The following is a 22318-nucleotide window of genomic DNA, read 5'->3' on the forward strand; positions in this document are numbered from 1 at the left end:
ATATCTTCTATGCCGTGATCCCCTTTTGAAACCATATCTCCCCTTTAAGTTAAAACAGGGACCACTTCCTCCAGGAACTCATCTTCGATACTCCTGGGATCTTTATAATCAGAATGTTCAGATGATGATTGGCACTTACGGCTTACTCTGTAGGTTTCTGTGTCTTTTTTTTTTTTTTAAAGATTTTATTTATTTGACAGAGAGAGACACAGCGAGAGAGGGAACACAAGCAGGGGGAGTGGGAGAGGGAGAAGCAGGCTTCCTGCGGAGCAGGGAGCCTGATGTGGGGCTCGATCCCAGGACCCTGGGATCATGACCTGAGCCGAAGGCAGCCGTTTAAGACTGAGCCACCCAGGCGCCCCTGTAGGTTTCTGTGTCTTAACCCTCCAATTAGTCTAAGGCTCCAGAGGGCAAGGGCCATGCCCTATTCCTCCTCAATTCTCCTCCCCAACACCACAGGAACAATACCCCGTTCTTAATAGGTACTCAATAAATAGGACTGATTAGATCAAAGGGACTTAGGAAGTTTATTATTATAACAGGAGGACACACATGCGTCTTCTAAAGCAGTTTTTGAGGGCCTAGCCTACCATAGGCACTGTGCTAGGTGCTAACAAACCATGTGATCCAGGAGTAGGAATTTGGAAAATCAAATATGAGCCTCCTGGGCACTCTGCAGCATGTCAGTAACATCCAAACTGATGTCTAGAAGTGATCAGATCAAGAGGCCTACATATTGGGTGAATCTGAGGCAAGTACTATAAGGTTACAATCTCAATTAGCTCTCAGATGATTCTAGGGTCAGACACTTAGAAAGTCCCTAAATAGCCTTTTTAAAATTGAAAATCTTGACTTTTGCTTCTTTTATAAGTTTTTTGAAGAATTTTTTTAGCTAGAGCTGTCAGGAAAAGGATGGGTCTTACTATTTATTTCAAATCAGTCTTCTTGAAATAAGCAAATTTCTCTACCCTGCTTTAAGTTTGTCACCATTTTACCACAAAATGTTCTTAAAAGCATGACCTTTGGAAACACCCTTGAATGTTCCAAATCAGTTGATAAACTTGTTCCTAAATCTTGGGTAATGAATATCAGTGTTTCATCTTCACTCCTTATTCACACCATAAGCTCTTCATCTAAACATAACCCTATTGTATAAAACTATTTCCTCAATGTACCGTCACCAAGAATAAAACAACTGTAAATAATTACCTTTGGGATATGAAAGAAAATGTAAACATTTTATTTGGCAGTTGTTTCTGAACACATGAATAAATAAATGGAAAAGTACATATTAATAATTCTTTTTGGAGTAACAGATACCATTAAACACTTATTTACACATCTTCACTGCAAAGAACAGTCACACAATTCAATTTTGTCTTATAAAAGGTCACTTCCTACATCACTGGACTGGACAGTTAAGGATGGAGATACTGGTAGTGCTTGGTTCTAGCAGTCTCAATGTTTGAAAGGCATTCATTTGCAAGTGTGATAAGAAGAGTCATCATGCATTGAGTTCATCCGGATCATGTACTGTAGAAAGTTTCTGATGGCAGCCAAAGAATTTGGTGTGTCATGCGCTTAAGTCAACTATGACATGTTTGTATATCTGTGTATTTCCCTTAAAACTGGAAGCAAAAAGAAAATTACGCTTATTAATGGACACATGCGTGAATGATCTTGGTGCCTGAACATTTAATTCCTGAAATTTCACAAATTTGGCTTTCTCTGCATCCCAGTTATACACTTGCGTAAAGGAATAATCACTTCCAAGAATTGCATATTGGTAGTTATTTATCTGAAGAGGCTGGAACACCATGGATCCTCGTGATGGCATCCTCTGAATATCCTGAAATGAGGAACCTCCCCATTTCATTACTTTGGAATCACCAATGAATCTTGTCAAGCAAATGTACACGTCACCTTTCACTGAGAAGTGCTTAACGGCATATACATCCTCCATGTTAGGGATGTCAGTTTGGTTAGTGAATAATTGTGTTGCTTTGTTCCACTGATAAATTACAGGACGCTGGGAACTACTAGACAGGATTAAATGAGGCGTTCTGAGTGTCTGAGGTGTTCTGGCTATTTCTAGATATTCCACATCAGTGTCCCTGTACCACGCGTGTAAGGATTGATGGGAGTAGAATCCATTTCCATTCCATTTATAAATGGTAGTAAAACCAGCTTTTGAACTGTCAGCAACAACAAAGTACCAGTTGTTTTCAATCTTGAATGTTTCAATGTCATTGGGTTTTCGGATTTTGAGAATTTCAATATCCTGGATTTTTATAAATTTATTTGCAAAACTGTCTCGCTTATAGATGTGAGAGCCGCCAAACAGCTGGGCCACAATAACATAGAGCTGAGTTTCAATGACTATAGGCTTGCACACTACAGTGGACGTGCCTGGGAAAAGACAAATGAGAGATTAGTTGGATGGCCATCCTCTTTTGCAGCATGTAAACATGCAGCCTGAGGCCATACAACTTCCACCAAAATCAGCCTGGAATAAGAGATTTCCTTGGTTGAATAGGCAAGGCCAATCTCCAAGGCCCAATGGCAGCAGGATCCTGAAGTTCTGTGCCTTTGTGCCTCACAAGGCCTTGTTACCAACAACTGCGTTGTCAAGTCACATCCAACCTGCACTAGACATTCAGGACACACAGCTACAGCTTGAGTTTTCTCCTCTCACTTCTTGCAGAAAGAAAGCATTGCTTTCCCTGACACATCATGAGTTAATTATAGTAATTCTAGTGAAAACTTCCATTTATTGATCACCAACTATGTGCTTTGTCAAATCATCTCATTAAAAATTCCCAAAAATCTTATGAGATAAATATTATTATCTTCCCTTTTGCAGATGAGCAGACTGAACTCAGAGAGATTCAGTGCTGTTAGGAGAAGGCAGTGTTGGGATTCAAACTCAGGTCTACCAGCGTCTCTATGCTTTTAACACAACCTGTGGGGAGGTGAGCTATTCCAGGGCTTCTGACTTGGGCTAGGATCCCACAAGTTTCTAGAACCACGCTACAGAGTCTTGAGCAGTCATCTGGGTAGCCCATGGTAGCCCATGGTTCTACCAGAAATTGGTTTGTTCCTAGTGTGAATGGCTTCTTGCTCTAAAAATAGGTGATTTTCCTCTAGGAAAGGAGAGAGATGCCACTTGTCATTTTTCTGAAGCTTTAGGTCACTGGTGGCAAGAGAGAAGACAAGGAAGAGAAATCCTTGAGAAAAATGAAAGAGGGGTACAGTCATAGGTGATACTCCTAAAAGTTATTTTGAGAAATCTTAGAGAACAATATGGATCAGTATCCTTGCTCAGTATCTTTTTGGTATCAATAAATGTAAATATCATTTATCAGTAAATATGGACTAGAGGCAGCTTGGCTCTAGGAAATCCAAAGAGAGCAGGGCAAATCTGGGCCCCAAGCCTTTTCTAACTTTAGAAGCTCCAAGGCAGTAAGTTCTGCATCAACTCTTTCTACTAATAGGTGAGATTATTCTATTTGTGACCCTTTTCAGGACTCAACTGATTGTGTGACTTTGGGAAAAATCACTTAACTTCTCTGGAATTCAGTTTTCTCTTCTGTACAATGAGGATTTGACCTAGATCAGGAATGGCCACTAGATTTCAACTATGTATCAATACTGATCAACTGACTGATTGGGAAACTGCCTGAAAAACTGTGTTAAGGATTCTGTATTTGGGTCTGCACTCTGTAAGCAAGAGCATTGACATTGATTAGTGATGTCTTTCTGGCGTAAAGGAGGTCATAGTGACAGCATATTGGACATATATTTGTCATCTTAGATGAGATGATGTCTTCTGAAAGTATGCATATATGTGATTCATTTCTCTTTCAAGTATTCATCTTAAGATTCATCTAGAATAACTGATGGACATACACAGGTAAGAAGAACCTGGTTTAAACTGCACAAAGCTGCTGCAGTTCATTGGAAAATTGAGGGGGCTTTGGGAAAAAGGGAAGCATGACCTTCTTCCTTGAGAAAGAAGGAGGTTTCTGGGAGGACCTCAGTTTGGAGAAGATCCCTTCATCTGGGCACCTCAGTCTCGAGCAAGCCCCAGATTTGTCTCAGTCCTGTAAACAATGGGGCTGGCGGCCACCAACACAATCTAATTATGACCCTTCCCACCCAAGAAGGGAACTCTTTTACAGGGAGGTTTGAATGTTCTCAGGAGCAGATTTAAAGGTATTAGAAGCTAAAGCTGATGGAAACATTTTAGAGGGAGCCCCATATTCTAACTTACTTAAAAACTATAAAGTTGTTGAAATGAGAACAAAATTTAATAGGTCACCTAAGTAAAAGTTTTCATGGAAGAAAAGTGGTTTTCAAGGTCAAATTAAATGCACAAAACACTGGAAAGAGGCTTCCTCACTGCTAGACTTCTCAGGGCCTCTAATGCATAATTATTATGAATCTCCAAGAGGGAGATATGGTTCACAGATTTATTTCCAAAATCCCTTTTTGTCACAGGAGTACATTAACATTTTGAGGGGGTCACGTTTGTACAACAGAGGTTGAGACTCATTGATCTAAAATAACATCTTTATTTTATAGTTAAGAAAAAGGGAAGGCCCAGTGAGGATGAGTGGCTCACCCATCTAGTTTGTGGCAGAACCTAGATTAAAACTCATGATTCCTAGTCCAGTATTTTTCTTTCGAAGAAAAATAATCTACCTTTTATTTGGCATTTACTATGCTTGGTTCTATGCTAAGTTTCTTGAATATGTGATCATATTATCTTATGAATACATTATCTTACAACAACCCCGTGTGTTAGGTATTATTATTCCCACTTACAAGTCAGGAAATTAAGGTTTAGGGAACAATCCCCAGTCATTTAGTAAATGGTACAGCTGGGGATTAAAGGACTCTAGCATGCCCAACGATCCCCCTATACCAGTTGTCTTTTTCTGTTGCCCTTGGTCGAACCTGCTTAACTTTCTATTCAAAATACAATCAGGCTTTTCATACCTGTAATGTTGTCATAATTTCGGAAGGTCTTTTCTACATGGTCCCATTCAAGGAAAATGCACTTTCCAGTAAAAGGCTGAGCAATGACTACATACTCATCATTCATATAAGAAAAAGTATCTATGGACAGTGATTGATAAGGCAGGTCTTGAGACTTTGCAAATTCTGCAAAAACAGGAAATGATGATGAATAACCATGTACTAATGCCTCGTTCCTTGGCTAGATCTCAAATGTCCTTAAGAGATACATTTATTTAAGAGAAACAGTAAAATGATCATTTTACTTTGCTTTTAAACCCACAAAAGTTTTAATGCTTTATCATATTTTAAAAATTAAAATTGGTCATTTGGTTTTTAAAGATGTAAAAAATATCAATTCCTGCACACACACAACATGTAGCCCTTAAGTTAGCTTTATGAGGTGGAATGACTTGGAATACATTACCTGTAATGATGCAATCAAAATCCTTGGGCGAGAGACTATTGATTTTGCGCTTCTTGTATTCTGGGGGGCCTTCGCAGTAGATGTCTTCAACAGTTGCATTGGTGTGGCCCAGCCATTCCACTAGCCACTTCAGTTTACAGTCACAATTAAATGAATTCCCTCTCAGGTCCCTGAAAGACAGACTTCAGTTGATTTTGCTATATGAGGGTCCTACCTACGCATGTATGATCTCTACCTCAGCAATTAACATACGCAGAATGCCTTTACCCGGCTTTACATCATGCCCCATAATCTACCTTGAACCTGACTGACCATTCACTTTGAGTTCAGAGAGTTCCCGCAGTGCACCCTTGAATGCCACCCAGTCAATAGAACCTCATAAGTTATTCCCTCTTGGATCAAAGGCAGCTCTGTCTAGAGCTGTGCTGTCCATAGAAATATAGTGTGAACTACATATGTAATTTAAAATTTTCTAGGGGCACCTGGGTGGCTCAGTCCATTAAGCGTCTGCCTTCAACTCAGGTCATGATCCCAGGGTCCTGGGATCAAGCCCGTGTGGGGATGCCTGCTCAGCAGGGAGCCTGCTTCTCCCTCTCCCTCAGCTCCCACTCATTCTCTCTCTCTCTCTCTCAAATAAATAAAATCTCTAATTTTTTTCCTAAATTTTCTGTATTTCTAAAAAAAGTAACAAGAAATAGGTGACATTAATTTTAATAATATACTTGATTTAAAATAATTTATTATTTATTTTAAAATAATATATTTTATTTAATATCTCACACAAATATTATCATTTAGCTGTGTAGCCAACAAACATTATTAATGAGGTATTTTACATTTTTAAAAAATATTACGTCTTTGGAGTCTAGTATGTATTTTACACTTAGAGCATAACTCAATTTGGATGCTAAATTTTCATCAGAAGTATGCGATCTGTATTTAGATTTCATAAAATTTATAGTTGGAAAAAAATAGTCTCACACATCCAAGTTGTTCCAAACATAATTAAGTTTTGCAATAACCGAACTGAGAATCAGTTTTTCAATTTAACTTAGTTTTCTACTTAATTTTCTAAAAATTATGTAAAAATTTAAAACTTTGTTCCTTAGTTACACTTAGAACACTGCTTGGTGACCACATGTGTGGCTACTGTATTGGAGTGCAGGTCTAGAGGATAGAATATAGTGCTTATTATGTCATATTTAATTAAATCAGCTATTTGCTTTTGTTCTTCCTCAGAGATGTAATTCATCCTGATCCTATTCCGTGGTCTACAAATTCAATTTTAATAGGAAATGACTGACACAGCAGAGTTAACTCAGACATCCAGCAGCTCATGTCTGTAATAAACTATACAGCATGGATCATTTAAATTTCCACACATGATCCCAACTCACCAGGTTTTCTGTTTATTTGCATTGCTTCTGTTCAGAAATTCCAGCTCCTTCCTAAAACCCTTCTTGGTCACACAGAATTCCCAAGATAGGTATTGCCTAGTCTCACACAGCACACGAATAATTTTTAAATGTTGAAGCATTTAAAAATGCTTTTTGGGGGATACATTCAAGAAAACCAAGAAATCCTCTAAAAGACAAGCTGTCAAGGATCCTTGTTCTTAGATAATTCTTGATTTGGGTGTATTAGGGTAGGCCCAAGAGGCCAAACCCATTATGGGATTTCCTTAGAGACTGAGCCAATTTCAAGTGGGTTTTGTTGTTGTTGTTTTGGTTTTTGCTCCTGCTGACACAAGGATGAGCCAGAAGATGATGCCCGAATAAGCTGTATCCCCAAGTCGGCCATGGTATATCATCTAGCTTCCAAGACATCCCAGGGCTGACTTCATCTCCCAAGAATATTCTGACCCCAAATAATGAGTGTCAACTTTTCTGGGTGATTGTAAACCAGAACGGCTAACTGTGGTCTGTCCGAGACTCTCTTGGAAGTGTCCTGCTTCCTGCACTCTCTTGGAAATAAACCATCATTCAGGACTTGGGGTAATAGGCATTGAGGAGGGGCTGGGGAAATACCACAAGGAACAAAGAAAGTTTTTCATTAGCTTACTGATTTGAAGTTAAATACTAGGTTTAGGAGAAAATACTTGACTCAGATCTTTTGTTATTGGAGAAAAGTTGTTTTGAATATATATTCTATAGCAAAGTACCTGAATTGATAAGAAACATTTTGTTTTCATATATCCTTTCATTTGTTCCTGTATCTACCTTATGACCATTTAAATACCTTTCTAATGTCTGGAAGGCACTTAATGAAGCTAAATTGCTTTTGAGAGAGTTAGGCATATATTACTTGCTTTGCTTACAGCAAAATATACAAATTCCTTACAAAGATCTTTCACTCTGAGGTTTAAAAGTCAAAGTTTGAAAGCTCTTTTGTTTGACAAAGGGTCAAAAATAATTAAATCCATTCCCTTCCTGGGGCTTAAGCCAAATTCCTGGGGATTAAGCCTAGAGTTGTTGTTCAGTCTAAGGAGAGAGAGAAAAGGCAAATTTGCCTCCCTTCCCCCACTTCCTGCTCCATTTCTCTGTTGACTGACCAACCCATGGGTGTAACCTTTCATCTGTACTCTGTCAGTTTCCCAGACTCCTTTAAGTTTTTCCTTTGTAGCCCCATTTCCTGGACCTCGTGAGAAAAAAGGCATCTTGAAATTTCACTCTGGGCCTCCTCTTCCCACCCCCTCAAAGTCCCTTATCAGCACTCCCTCCCATCGGATACACACTTTGCCCCAAGGAATGCCTGGGCATTATATATTCAGAATATAGAATATATATACTGAGTCTTCACTATAGAAGACTCAAACATTAGTTCAAGTAAATTTAAAATTTAAGCCAATTTAAAATTTAAATTGTAAAATTCTTATTTAATTTTAAAGCCAATTACAAATTCTAAACATCAATACCAAGTTTCTTTGTTAACTATTGCAAATTAATTAATCAGTGATTTCTTAGGTCCTCTTACACATTTGTTAAAGAATCCAGGCCTTTGAAAATATCTTTTGGGAGTGTCTGGAGATTGTTGTTTGCGAGGCTCCTGGAAAAAAAAAAAAGAGCGATGTAAACTGTAATCATAAACTAAATAGATGCATTTTATGATAAAACTTAATTATAAATCCCTTTTATTCTTTCCTGACTACACTAAATTACTTGCAGTACCTTTTTTATTTCTTCTTCTAAGATACTACTCAGATTCCTGCTATCACACTTTCAATTCTTGGTCTCTTTGCTTCAGTGCTCACTCAGTATTTATGGCACTTATGTACCATGGCAAAAAAGAAACTAACAAACCAGCAAAAAATGATATTGGGCATTGATCTTTCTATGTAGAATGGAATATGAGATTCATACTCTTAGACATTCAGTCTAGGGCATGTGTCCCAAATAATGACTAACTAAATGGGTGACAGTGCCCATTTCCCCTCACACTCAGCCTGCCCCTGCTCCTCCCTCTCTCCTTCTCACTTGCTCCAGACAGTGGCCAAACCCCCAACTGATAGTGCCAATAGCTCTAGAGTTGGGGGACCTTCTAGCCTATCCCCCTGCCAGCACATCCTTTCTTCTTTTCAAAGCATATACTCCCTTTTTATATTTTTCTTTTCTTTTAAGTTCCATTCATTTGACCTCAGAAAACAGCTTTCTCACAAATACCCATCCATCCATCCATCCTCTTTAATCATCTCCTTTCCTTCTCTTCCAGTTCTTATTGTCACAGGAACTGTTTTCTCTTTCTCTTTCTATTTTTTCTTTCATGAATCACTGGAATAATTCTAATCAAAGCTAATGAGTAAGGAGTAGTCCTGATGATATCAAGAAAAGGGAAATGTGTCCATACTGCAGAAATGTGGACGTAACAAGTAGTAGCAAGGGATGTAGGTACTGATAATTTTCTATTTTTAATCAGCATTGTGTGTGTGTGTGTGTACACACCTATCTATTATATACTTATGAAATTTTTTCCACAAAAAATTTAAAAACTAAACCAAAACAAAAAGAACTTACGTTGTTGGCCTCCAAAGTCCTTGAAAATTCTCTCAAATTCCATTTAAAAGACTCTCAAAACTCTTCTTCTACCTGCTCTAATTAATATGAGATTTCTCAAGTGCAAACATTCAAGACTTTTAAAACCTATTTTTCAGTTAATTATGTTGTTTTCCTGAGTTTTAGAAATTGCGACTAGTTTGGAAAACTTCAATGAACCTTGGAACATAAGAATGGGAACTGAATCAGAATGTTCCCGTCTCAATGACGGTCCATTATGTAAAGAAGGGCACAGCTTTGGGCCATTCTGAGCTTTGTTTGAGTCCTGACTCCACTAGTTCCTGGCCGTGTGACTTTAATTCTGAATCTTCTTCAGGACTCAATTTTTTCATTTTTTTTTTTAGGCGGGGGGTATGGGTAATAATACCTCATGTCACAAGACAGAAAAAGTAAATGAGATAACTCAGGATGGTACCTGGCTTCTGGTTTATTCTCAATAAAGGGCAGCAGGGAGGAGGTGGAGGGGAAAAGAAGGAGAAGGGTTTGCCTAAGAAATAACATTTAGAAAACTGGCCATATGAAAGAACCACTATGACTGTAGTGGTATTAGGATTAATAAAATGTTGCTAAAGAAGACTTTTCAAGAGAATGTGTCTATAATTCACCTTTCTGCCTAGTGGCTGAATGAAGAGACTTCCTGGTGTCTTGGTCTAGTCCTGAGTCACTCCCAAGATATGTGTCTCAATTTATTTTCTGGCACCATGTGTCTTAAAGTTCTCATGTGAACTTCTAAGTGGATGAAACAAACTGCAACTGGTTGCAGGGCACAAGGTTGGAGGAGGCTGGGTCATAGGACAGCAGACGTGAAATGAAGAAACAGTCAAGTCGTGAATTACCACTGCCACCAGGGTTGCCCAGGAAGAGGCACCATGTTTGCATTGCTGCCCAAGGCACTTCTTTTATTAAACAATGAGCAAATCTGGTAGTTCCACTTCCTGGCCAAAGGATAGAGCTCCAGACCTCACATACCCGAGGTGAAGGCCAACCACAGAAGCGGCTGTTAAGACACAGACTTGGAGCTACAAGGCTCTTGGGGTAAAGAGACATCATTTTTCCATGAGAAGATGGAGGACTTTTAAGTCAACAGAGTTGGGGGCTGGAGCCGATGAAGGCAGGCTGACCTTCTTGGGCTGTAAAATGAGGCTTTATGCCTTTTGAGGACTTCTTGTAACAGGGAGGCTCTCACTCTGGGGACCAGCGGGAGGGGGAGGCAGAGCGGCATGAGGGGTGCCAGAGGCAGAAATGGTGGCTGGATTTACTGCACTCAGTGTTACTCGTTTTCCTGTTTCACTGCCAAAATTCAGTGAAATACTGACTCACAGTGGACTGTTTCTGAAAAAGATAGGAGGGAGCTTCACGCCTAGGTTTGGTGAGGAGTAGGCATGAGAAGTCTGCCTGGACTCATAAAAGAGGCAGAACCAAGAGGAAGTAAGACCCAGAAAGGAGAGGAAGCCTTCTGAGTCCCATTAAGTGGAGTTCAGACAGCTTCCCTAAAGTCTTTGGGAGGCCTCAGTGACAGGGTTTACACTTGTGTAAGAAGAAAGCAGGCAGCAGGGACTGGAGCAGAGAATGTCTTAGGAAAACAATGCTGATAAAGCCTGGGCATTATTCTGCAAAACAAATGTAACGGGGTCCTGATATAAAGTAGCCTTCCAGTGCGGGCTGATGGGTCAACGGTGAAGGATGCATTAGGGCACATAGGAGATCAGCAAAATCTGCAAAGTTAAGAAGAGAACGATGAAATGCCTCCACACATTAATTAGCTGGCCAGTTAAGAGTATTTACCAATTTACTAAGTGAAGAGAGCTGGAATTATTTTGAGACCCACTGCACAACTGGGGAAAGATATTTAATCTAGCATTATCTATAGTAGAAAAGAATTGGAAACAACCTACATGTTCATTAATAAGGGATTGTGTAAATAAATGATGGTTTATACTTAACATGGAATACTTTGCAGGAGATTTTAAAACATGAGGTAGATCTCTATGATTTGACAAGAAATGATGCCCAAAAGAAAAAAAAAGAAATTGGAGAATAGGATGTAAAGGGTAATCCCACTTGGGGAAGGAGGATACATGGCTAACAATGCATGAAGAAAGGTCTGGAAGGAGATATAATTTTTTTACATTTGGAATCTTTTACTTTTGCTATATAAACATCTGGATTGTAAGAGTTTTTATCATCAAGCATGTATTGTTATTTTAAATTCAGAAGAAACAAAGAATAAAGTTGAGGTTTTAAAAAGACCCCATTGCTTAGTATTTGTGTATGGAATGGTTCTGTCCAGTGAAGATTTAGTGATTCTAAATCAATTATTTTACTTCATTCATAAAGTCCCGAAGTTACCGGGCTCACCAGAGTGTAACTATCAGGGTCAGCACAAGGGGGTCTGAGTGGTCAGATGATGTTAGCTCTTGCATGAGATGGGTTTCAGGATGGAGCTCCCATTTTTCTCACAAGATGACCACATGGCTTCAGGCCCTCATCATCTGGGGAAATTTAGGACTGCAGTCAGTCCAGATTTGGAGCCATCCCTCTGGGTTCCTTACACCAGCTGAAACCCAGCTTTGAGGAGGGCCTGGAGCTTCAAAAATCATCATGGGCATCTCTGCGGGAAATTTTCTGTGGGGGTGGAGTAGAGGTGAGAGGGCTCCTGAGGGCTCTGCGCCAGGGCTGCCAGGAAGAAAAAGTAACAAGTCCCTGATGCTCCCTGAAGCTTCCTCAGCATTTGGTCCTTAGGTGAAAAGGGTGAGGATCTGCTGCCTATTAGGTTAAACAGCTAGAGATATTGAGACAGCATTTCATGGGTTAGGGTTAAGGTTTTTAGGCTTGATGTTAGGATCATTTGATTCTTCAGATTCCATCTCTGCACTGAGTCTTGCTATTGGAGAGCAAAATGGAAAATCGAATTCATTCAATTTTCTCAGTTTCTCCTTTTCCTCCATCATCCCCCCAGCTTCACAGACTAATAGCTTCATATTATTATTCCCTTTCCCCTAATAGATGCTCTGGTTGAAATACGTTCTGTATCTTTTGTAAAATGGCCGTTACTCTCATCCCCAGCATCACTGAGTACAGTGTGGTCATTTGGGGCGTATTGGTTTCTGTCTCTCCATCTGCAAAACTGAACAAAGAATACCAATTTCATTTTTTGGTGAAAATTAACACACACAACTACTAATATTTTTTATATACACACTTTTGAAATGGATTCCAGGGAAAAATTTGGCATCTGCAGGTGAATATTTAAGCCTTATGTCAGATAATCAGGACTACAAAACTAATCTGTTTCTTTGTTGTTGTTGAAACCAGTGATATTTAATACCTAAGCACTTTTAAATGCTCAATTCTGGAGGTTGAGGTCATCTATTCTTTTTGCCTCTCTGAGTAGACAGAACTTTATGCCTTGGTATTTTTTTTTAAGTGTCCCATCTTTTACTGATATATATATATATATATATAAATAAACTTTATTTATATATATATAAATAAATAGTGATATATATGTCACTGCAATATATATTTTCTGATATATACACACATATATACATATATATGTAATAATACTTATTATTTCATCAAGAAAATTTGGAAAGTGTAAAAATTATTTTTTTAAAGGATGAAATAATCATCCTGGCAGAAGTAATCACTATTAAGATTTTTGTCATATTTTCTTTCAGTCATTACTACAGAGTTCATCTCATGAGGGATATTTGTGTGGAAAGCAAGAGATTCCAGAGAAACATGCTACTGGTCCTGAAGGTCTAGAGACCTTCTTCTCCCCCTTCTTCTTTCTGGTCCAGAGTGAGATGGCTTGAAAGAGCGTGAGCCTGAATTGGTGTGGGGGACCTCTTTCCTCTTCGAAAGTCTGCTAGGTGGGCAAGGGTCAAATCAGTGCTGGATTTTTATTTTTTTTTAAGATTTTATTTTTTTATTTGGCAGAGAGAGACACAGTGAGTAAGGGAACACAAGCAGGGGGAGTGGGAGAGGAAGAAGCAGGCTTCCCGCTGAGCAGGGAGCCCTATGCGGGGCTCGATCCCAGGACCCTGGTACCATGATCTGAGCCGAAGGCAGACGCTTAACGACTGAGCCACCCAGGTGCCCTAGTGCTGGATTTTTAAACTAAATACAAGTATTACTAGGAAGAAGAGGAAGACACATTAGAAGGCTGATGGAGAGAGAGAGGCAAGGAGTCGGACGTGGCCATGAGTGGTCAGGAAAAGACGTTGTGTGTGGTATGACTGAAGAAAATTCTGGTGACTGTCCAAGCCGACCCCTTGCCTGTCCATCCTCACCAGGGCTCCTTGGATTGGGCAGCAGAGCGGGGTGGAAATGACATGATCTGGGAATGACATATCTGGGTTTGAGCTGTGGTTGTTTTCTTTTCTACAAAGTGAACGATCACTTGGTCAGAATTATCTGCAAGTTCTATTCTAGATCTTAAATCACATCTTTATATTTTTCACCAGGAAAGGCTATGGCTTCATCTTTAATAATATTAGGAGAGACAACACTTTAAGCCATGTAGTTTAGAGTCAGTGAGTTTGACCACAGGTTTTTATAGGGAGTAGGGGTGCACTGGAATGTCCAGGGGGTGGGGAGCGGATAGAACTGATCAGGAGGAGTGAAGATGAGGCGAGGAAAGGTTTTTTTTTTTTTTTTTAAAGATTTTATTCATTTATTTGACAGAGAGAGAGAAAGAGAGCACAAGCAGGGGAAGCAGCAGAGGGAGAGGGAGAAGCAGGTTCCCCGCTGAGCAGGGAGCCCAATGTGGAGCTCGATCCCAGGACCCTGCGATCATGACCTGAGCTGAAGGCAGACGCTTAACCGACTGAGCCACCCAGGCGCCCTGAGATGAGGAAAGGTTTGAGGACATATTTCATCCATGTTAATTTTTTCTAGGTTGATTCTGTAGAGCGTTCTGGAAGGAGGCTCTTCTTACCACCATATTCCTAGTGCCTGGCAAAAGTAAGCCCTCAGTAGATACTTTGAAAGGAATGAATGAATGGGGCAGGCTGGAGTGGAGGAGAGGAAAGGCAGCAATCTAGACAAAGAAAAGAGTAGAGGTTGCTTCTCTTAGGCCCCTTGTACCAAGACACTGAGTTAGGAAGAAAGTGCAAAGCCTATGAACTGCCCTATGCCACCCACCCCCACATCACAGGGACCTGCTGCTCACAACGTGCCCTCCCTCCTCATCACCTCCCCATGGCAATCATTCCAAAACAATGTGGAGGCTCTTTAAAGTGTGCCTTCCACTAAGCACCGTTCCCTAGTCCTGATTCAGAGCCTGCCTAAGGAACATTCTTTAAGACACCAGGACACTGCCCAATTGAACATCTAGTTGTCTTGAAACCAGCTGAGTAGGGTCAAGCATTCCCAAGGACAGACAGTCTGTCCTTCCCAAAAGAGGGGACGACCATTCCCTCCACTTTGGTGTCTTCCTGGTTTACCTGGGAAAACCTCTGATGATGACTATGGAACCTACTGGAAAGTCTCCTCTCTGAGGCAGACCACACTGGCTTCGACAGCAAGTTTGTTTCAGTGCCGCTGGGCTCTGCTGCTAAGAAAGCAGCGCCCACAGCCATCTGGGGTGCTCCTAGCCTCCCTGCAGTGCAGCTTCGCCACTTGAGTTGGTGTCTCATGGAATTTGCAGTGCTTCAAGTGCAGTTATTTTAATTTCATACAGAATCTTTAAAAGGGATAAAAACACCATAGCACTTGAAATCCTGATCCAGGACCAAGAGAGGTTAGGCAGGGAGTTTTAGTTTATTCCTCGATAACGGTGTTTCCTGCATACCAGGCTCTAAGCACTTTGCATAGATGAACTCATTTGATCTTATGACAACCTTAGGAGCTAGGTACTCCTAAGCACTTTCTTATCTCCTGTCCCTGCTTTTACAGATTATTGTTATCACTCCCATTTTACACAATCGAAATTTGAGGCACAGTGAAGCTAAGTGACCTCCTGATATCCCACAGCTGCTCAGGCTTTGGACCTCGGCAGTCTGGTGGCAGAGGTCACCCTCAGCCACTACCCTGCACTACCTCTTTACATGTATGTCATCGTGAAGGCTGAAATGAAGACATCTGCCTGCCTGACTGGGGACACACAGGCACCCTGAGTTTGGGGACTGCTATATGCATTTTTTGTACCCCCCAATGTTGAGCAACCAGCAGGTGCTCTGCAACACATATAGATTGATGACAGTTTTCCCCAAATATTTTTATACATGCATGCCAACAGTCCTGTCTCTACCGGGCCTTAGTCACAGTGACACATATGTGATACCAAAGGAAATCATTACCAAGAAGGCTCATGGATGTTAACAGAAACTAATACCTAATGTTTAGAGATTTCTGTCATCATTGGCCATAAACTATTTTTAATGCATTTTCACCCTGATTTCAAAAGTAATACACAGTCAGCAGAAAAATTCAAACCTTGTTGAAATATATAAACTATTCAAACATTAAAGTTAAACACGTATAACATTGGGACAGTAATTCAGAATAAAGTAATAAATAGAGGGTCCCGGGATTTGACTGGCATTGTAAGGACAGAAATGTAAGGAATTCTCCCTTTTCTGAAAGCTAGCTTGAAGGGGAGGGGGTATACATAGTAACTTTTAAGTTGTCTATAAATCTCTCTTTAGAAGTTAGGTCTCCTGAGATAGATGTATAAGAAAGTGAGATAAGTTTGTTGCTTCCTTGGGGACTAACTGAATCTGTATAAATGCTCAGGTAGGCCCATTGAGGCAGCTTCGATGTTAGGCCAGAGTGGAAACCAGTTGGATCTGAAGGTATATGTCTCATTCCAACTATTTGCATTTGGAGACTAAGAGTGAGACTAGGGCCCTGTCTTCAGGATCTTCTCCTTCTTCCCCAGTCATATTTGCGCCTCAGACGATGTCCTGTGGAAGGATCCAAGCAGCTCAATCAAAGCTTTCTGTCCCTGCTATAACTGATGTGGTGGGCAGGGCATGAGACATCTCATTAAAGACCCCAGGAAACTTCTGCCTTTACCTTATCAGCTGGGGAGCAGCTTAAATGCAGGGTGCACCTCCACGTTCTCATCTGTCAACAGGGGCAGTGCTATACCCTCTTTTGTAAGGTCACCAGGAGACTATAATGAGGTCAAGAATCTGAAAGAGCTTTGTAAACTCTTCCACCGGTATACACAATTTAGAGGGTCAGATGATAACTCCTCACTGATTCAGTGTTTGCCTTTGGTTGGGAAGAGTTGGTCTGAGGTAGAGGAAGGTACACTTTAAAGCCTAAAATCTTAAAAAGGAAACTAATGGCTCAAACAAATGTCAGATTTATTTATAGGTGGTAAACAATGGAAAATTAACTTGATGTACTGAGCAGTCAGAGGGACATTTGGGTTTCAAATCCTCCTTACCCATCTCTCCTTGAAAGAAAGAAAGGAAAGGAGAAAAGAAGGAAGGAAGGAAGGAAGGAAGGAAGGAAGGAAGGAAGGAAGGAAGGAGGGAAGGAAGGAAAGAAAGGAAGGAAGAAAGAAAGGAAGGAAGGAGGGAAGGAAGGAAAGAAAGGAAGGAAGGGAGGAAAGAAGGAAGGAAGGAAGGAAGGAGGGAAGGAAGGAAAGAAAGAAGGAAGGAAAGGAAGGAAGGAAGGAAGGAAGAAAGGAAGGAAGTACATCTTGCAGAACAGCATAATAACTTGGGGACAAAGGCACTCAGTGAGAAAATACTTGTTTGTCTAATTCCTCTTGCCAGACTGAGCTCTTCCAGGTTGGAACTGGATCTTATTCATCTTTGTGTGGCACTTCCTAGAGACTATTTAGGATGAGTCATATGGCATTGCATTTTTGTAGATCAAAAATAGTCTAATATTGGCAATGCCATATGAGTCAACCTAAGTGTTAGATAAAGATGCAAGAGACCTAAGGGTCATATTCACTCAGTCAACTTTAACCTGTTCCCTCATAACACCTTCCCACCTCTAGCACCTGATCAGAGAGGTTAAACTTTCCTTTCACTGTCTGACCATTAAGATTCATGCTGCTCTCTTTGAAGACTGACTTTGGTGTTCCCTTGAGCTTGAAAATGTCTGGATGCTAAACACATGTTATACCAGTGTCCCCTTCTTATAAGAGGCCTCCTTAAGACCCAAATTTCAATTCCCATTTCATTTAATGGACCTAACAGGCTCTAGTCAAATAAAATAGATGTTCTTCATTAGGGTGTTGTATAGATTTTTTTTCTTTCTCCCTTTGCTCCCCATCTCTCCCCTCTTTCCTTCTGTTTTCTCTTCCCCTTCTTTTCTCCCTTTCTCTGTCTCTCCCTTCATTAACCCTTCCACCCATCCTTTTCCCCTCCCTTCCATCCATCCATCCTTCCTTCCTTCTGGGTCAGGTAGTCTTTTAGACTGGAGAGAAGATACACTTGAGTGAACCAATGGGAATAGCAAGGCTTATGTCATGAGTTCCCAGAGAGGACACGTGGATCTTACATCCTTCCTTCAGTCCTTGATTATGCTGAACATCAGACAAAAGCTCTGTCGAATGGGATTTATGTGAATTAAGCACCTCTCAAGTTGAGGTCATGACTTCTATTTCTCCTTCCATATATTTCTTTCTGTTTTTTATTATTTTCTAAACAATGATGTTTGGTAGTGTTTGGCTCTGTGATAAAATGGCATAACATGTATACCATACACAGCTATTTCTGTATCACATTACAGGATTGATATGTAGCACAGCAAAGCAAATGTTTTTTATTATAATGACTTTTTACAGAAGACTTGAAGGGTCTAATGATTTGTGTGTAATACATCTGGCCATCAGTGCCCCTTACTGCAAATCCAAACAGCAGTTGAGACAAGGTTTGGTGAGAGGAAGCATTATGACCCTGTGGACACACTAGAATGTAGACTCCAAAGGCAAGTATTTTTGTCTGCCTTGTTCCCTGCTGCATCCTGGGGCTTAGAACAGAGCTGACAGTGAGGTATTGTGAGGGAACACATTAAAGTTGACAGAATGACACTGGGATCTCCTGCATCTTTGTCTTAACACTAATGAGACACATATTAGGCACTTGAAAAATAGTCTTGAATGGATGAATAGCCATTGCAGTTCAACTACTGAATTGATGTTATAATCCCATAACTATTCAGCTCACTAGTCACATATCCCCTCCAGGTCTCTGTTTTCTCATTTCTAAAATGGGGATTATTGTGCCTATCTGGCAGGATTGTTGAGAGGATTAAATGAAAATCCATGTAAAGCAAATTGACTGACATAATAGTAGGCACTTAATAAATGTTAGTACCTTTTCTTCCCATGCCCTCTAGCCTCCTTCAAAATACGTGTGTGTGTGTGTGTGTGTGTGTGTGTATGTGTTTAGGGGGCAAGAGAGGCTAGGAGAAATAAGTTATTTGGTTCATGTTTTTCAAGGCTTCCCAACCTCAGCACTATGCCATTTTAAGCTGGATGTTTCTTTGTTGTGGAGGCTGTCCTGTGTATTGTAGGGTGTTTAGGATCATTGCTGCCCTCTACCCACCAGGTATCAGTTACAGCCCTGAGTTCTGACAACCAAATTGTCTCTAGATATTGATGAATGTTCCCCAGGAGACAAAATTGTCTCCCATGAAGAACTATGACTATAGCTATAGTCACCCATTGAATAAGTATTTCATTTACAAACAAATTGTTCATGTACTGTGTAGACATTGCTGGTGGTTATAGTATATGTTTAAATGTATATAAAGTCAGGGCTTACACAGAAAAAGAAAAACAGCACATATCAAATTAAGCTATATAGTCAAACCATAATTATCCATGAAGTGAGTAATGATGTAGATAATAAAAAAGTTATTTCATTCACACAGTTTCCCTGCATTAGATTGTTTTCCTAATTATTGTTGGATTAGGCTAATCATATTAATAGCAATCAGTTTTCTGAACCCACATTGGCTGATGAGAGGGAGATATGGCACGTGTACATGGGGAGAAATCATTTGGGTTTCTTAAGTTTCCACGGACTACCCAAGAAGTGGGTGTTTGAGCCACAGGTTATCAAACTGCATTGTCCATTAGTAAGCTTAAAAAGTAATAGCAACATTCATACTTACAGGTGAATTAAAGACTTTAGTCCCCGGAAAGTATGTCTTGAAATGGACTTGATGTTGTTGTTTTCTATGAATCTGCAATAGGTTATAATATTTGTTGTCAGACAGCTGTAGGAACCTGAGAGCACTTGTCCTGAATTATCACGTCAAAAAAAAAAAAAAAAGTTTCTTTACTTACAAATACTCTAGATGTGGAAGCCCAATAAAAGCATCATCACTGATCACATCAAAGGAGTTCGATGTGAATAATCTGCCCAGAAAAAGTACACAATGAAAATGGTTAACCTGACAGACTGTCAATCTTTGCTGCTGTTATCTCTTAGAGAAACAAGTGAAAGTTGTGTATGAAAAAGTGTCTGAACATCTGCCTTTTACAGTGTTATTTATTTAGGTAATCTTTGCAGCTTTCCCGCCCCCCCATTATCCCCTCATCAAATATTCACTGAGAGAGGCTTTATGCCCCACTTCTCACAGTGGTGGATGTCACATGCCTTGGGTAACATTTTGAGATAAAACTGGACAAGTATAACAGTCAAAGCAGTCAAGCAACATTTTGCACATTATCACAACAAAGACACTAACAGTCTTTCCCTCTTGCTCTAGAAACTTCTGGAACATTCTCATCAGCTCAAACAATGGTGCCTCAGGGTGGGAAGCCCGGAAACTCTGGAAAAGCAGCTCCATTAAAGCCTAGTCATGCTTTGATATCTCAAAGTAGATAAGCCATTGACACTGACTCAATGAACATCAACTAACCTTCTTAGAAAATAGAACAGGCTGAAGATGGGAAACAATGAAACTTAGGAACGGTATTAGACCCATTTCATTACTAACTAGTTGAAAAGAACAGTTTCACTTGGACACATTTATTTGCAATTTCAAAATCCACAAGAATTTTGTTTTGAAATTACTGATGAAAAAGAACATCAACCATCAGTCCTAACATCCTATTGAACAATTTGGAAGAGTTGCCAGTTTCTGAACAGGAGATTTAAAAGAGGTGGTTGTAGGCCAAATAATACAAATACAAATTATTTATTTTTTTTTAGAGTGAGTATTAATTTATGAAATTCATTAAAGTGTTGACGCAAGCTAAAAATAAGGTTTTAAATGTACTGATGACAAATTTATATTGGGTTCAAGTGATGTTCAGTCTACATATTAAGGTTCTTGTGTGGGGAACCTCTTATTCCACTTATAACTATTATCCAAAATGTGACCATGGTCACAGACCAGACCAGATGCTTGACATAATTTGACAACTCATATTTCACACATACCATTTAACTGCACTATGTAAAGTCCAATATTCTATTAGTAGTCTTTTGACTTACTTTTGAAGTCTAGGGATTAAAAATAATTGCCACTAACTAGCTTGCTGACTTCACCTCTCTGTGCCTGTTAACTATACAGATTAAAACTAAGAGACCTCACTTTTTGAACGTTTATGAATAACTTATCTGACAACCGGGATTGCTTTATTTTTATTTTTATTTTTTTTAAGATTTTATTTATTTATTTGAGAGAGAGAGAATGAGAGACAGAGAGCACGAGAGGGAAGAGGGCAGAGGGAGAAGCAGACCCCCTGCTGAGCAGGGAGCCCGATGTGGGACTCGATCCCGGGACTCCAGGATCATGACCTGAGCCGAAGGCAGTCGCTTAACCAACTGAGCCACCCAGGCGCCCCCGGGATTGCTTTAGAATAGTCAGAGGAAGGAAAGCAGTGGGTTAGAGATGAATTGAGCATGATCGATAGTCTTTGAAGGTAAAAGATGGGTACATGGAAGTGAATTTTACTATTATCTCTATTTTTATGTGTGCTTGACATTTTCCATAAAAATGGGGGAAAACATGAATTAGACAAATAAAACTAGATGATCTGTTCCATTTCTTCTTAAGCTATCAATCCTGGAGTGATGTTGGATTCTCTGTCCCTCCTCCATCATACTCAAATCATTCACTAGGCTCTGAAAAGTCAACACTATTGAATAATGATACATATTAGATGCTTGTAATTATTAAAACGAATTCAAAGGTTTATGATTTCAGTCTAACTTTGGCAATTGTTTCTTCTTACTTCCTGGTTCTGGAAAGCAACCAGATTGCTCAGCTTTACTCCCAAAGTAAGCTAACATCCAAAGCCTTCTTTAGGTTCCAGATTTTTGTTTCATTCCATATAGGCAGTATCAAGGATGGAGAGAATAGAATAAGGCAAAACAGATACAGAGAAATACCTCCCATGCTCACTGGTTTATAAACGGCCTCATGGTTGGACCAGCCACTTCAAAGCTGTACACTCCAAGTCGCCAGAAGAAGTAGCTTTCAGCACTAGTTCCCCTACACTACATTTGGGGTGTTGAAAGCAGATGCAAAACAGAGCGGGAAATGGATATTAGTGGGCAGAACTTGCCCACACATGTCAGGGAAATAAAACAGAGAATTTCTACTAGAATTTGTATCTGCTTGTTCATTGCTTATCCCTAGCACCTGTAACACTGCCTGTCCCATAGTGGACACTGAATAAATATTTGTTAAACAAAAGGAATTCACTTTACATTAAATTCTTGTCAATACTACTTTACTAGATTGATTGTTCCTTATAGCAGGGACTTACCCTATTTGCTTTTGTGTCCCCAGCCCTGAGCACAGTTCCTGGTTAAATAATGCTTATTGAACTAGATTTCAAGGATCAAAATCTCTGGCTAAAGCTGAAACTACATGCAAAAATATG

The 22318-nt window shown here is 39.9% G+C and overlaps 1 protein-coding gene across 3 annotated transcripts in view; it reads right to left on the minus strand.

The window, feature by feature from the left end:
• LGI1 (leucine rich glioma inactivated 1) overlaps positions 1–22318 on the minus strand; it is a 43391-nt gene that overhangs the window by 3443 nt on the left and 17630 nt on the right. For 2 of the 3 annotated variants that reach the window (XM_081823808.1, XM_081823807.1), the window contains 6 exons: positions 19766–19837; positions 19591–19662; positions 8420–8491; positions 5447–5616; positions 5002–5166; positions 509–2409 (listed from right to left, as the gene is read on the minus strand). In XM_081823808.1, the coding sequence (XP_081679934.1) occupies positions 1574–2409; positions 5002–5166; positions 5447–5616; positions 8420–8491; positions 19591–19662; positions 19766–19837 (1387 nt within the window). In that variant the 3' untranslated portion in view covers positions 509–1573. Of the gene's footprint in view, positions 1–508; positions 2410–5001; positions 5167–5446; positions 5617–8419; positions 8492–19590; positions 19663–19765; positions 19838–22318 lie in introns of those variants that run through there. The other variant, XM_081823809.1, reaches the window with a different exon arrangement.

This window comes from Leptonychotes weddellii, chromosome 6, assembly GCF_054177405.1.
Source record: "Leptonychotes weddellii isolate Sample4059 chromosome 6, ASM5417740v2, whole genome shotgun sequence".
Classification (NCBI taxonomy): Eukaryota; Metazoa; Chordata; class Mammalia; order Carnivora; family Phocidae; genus Leptonychotes; species Leptonychotes weddellii.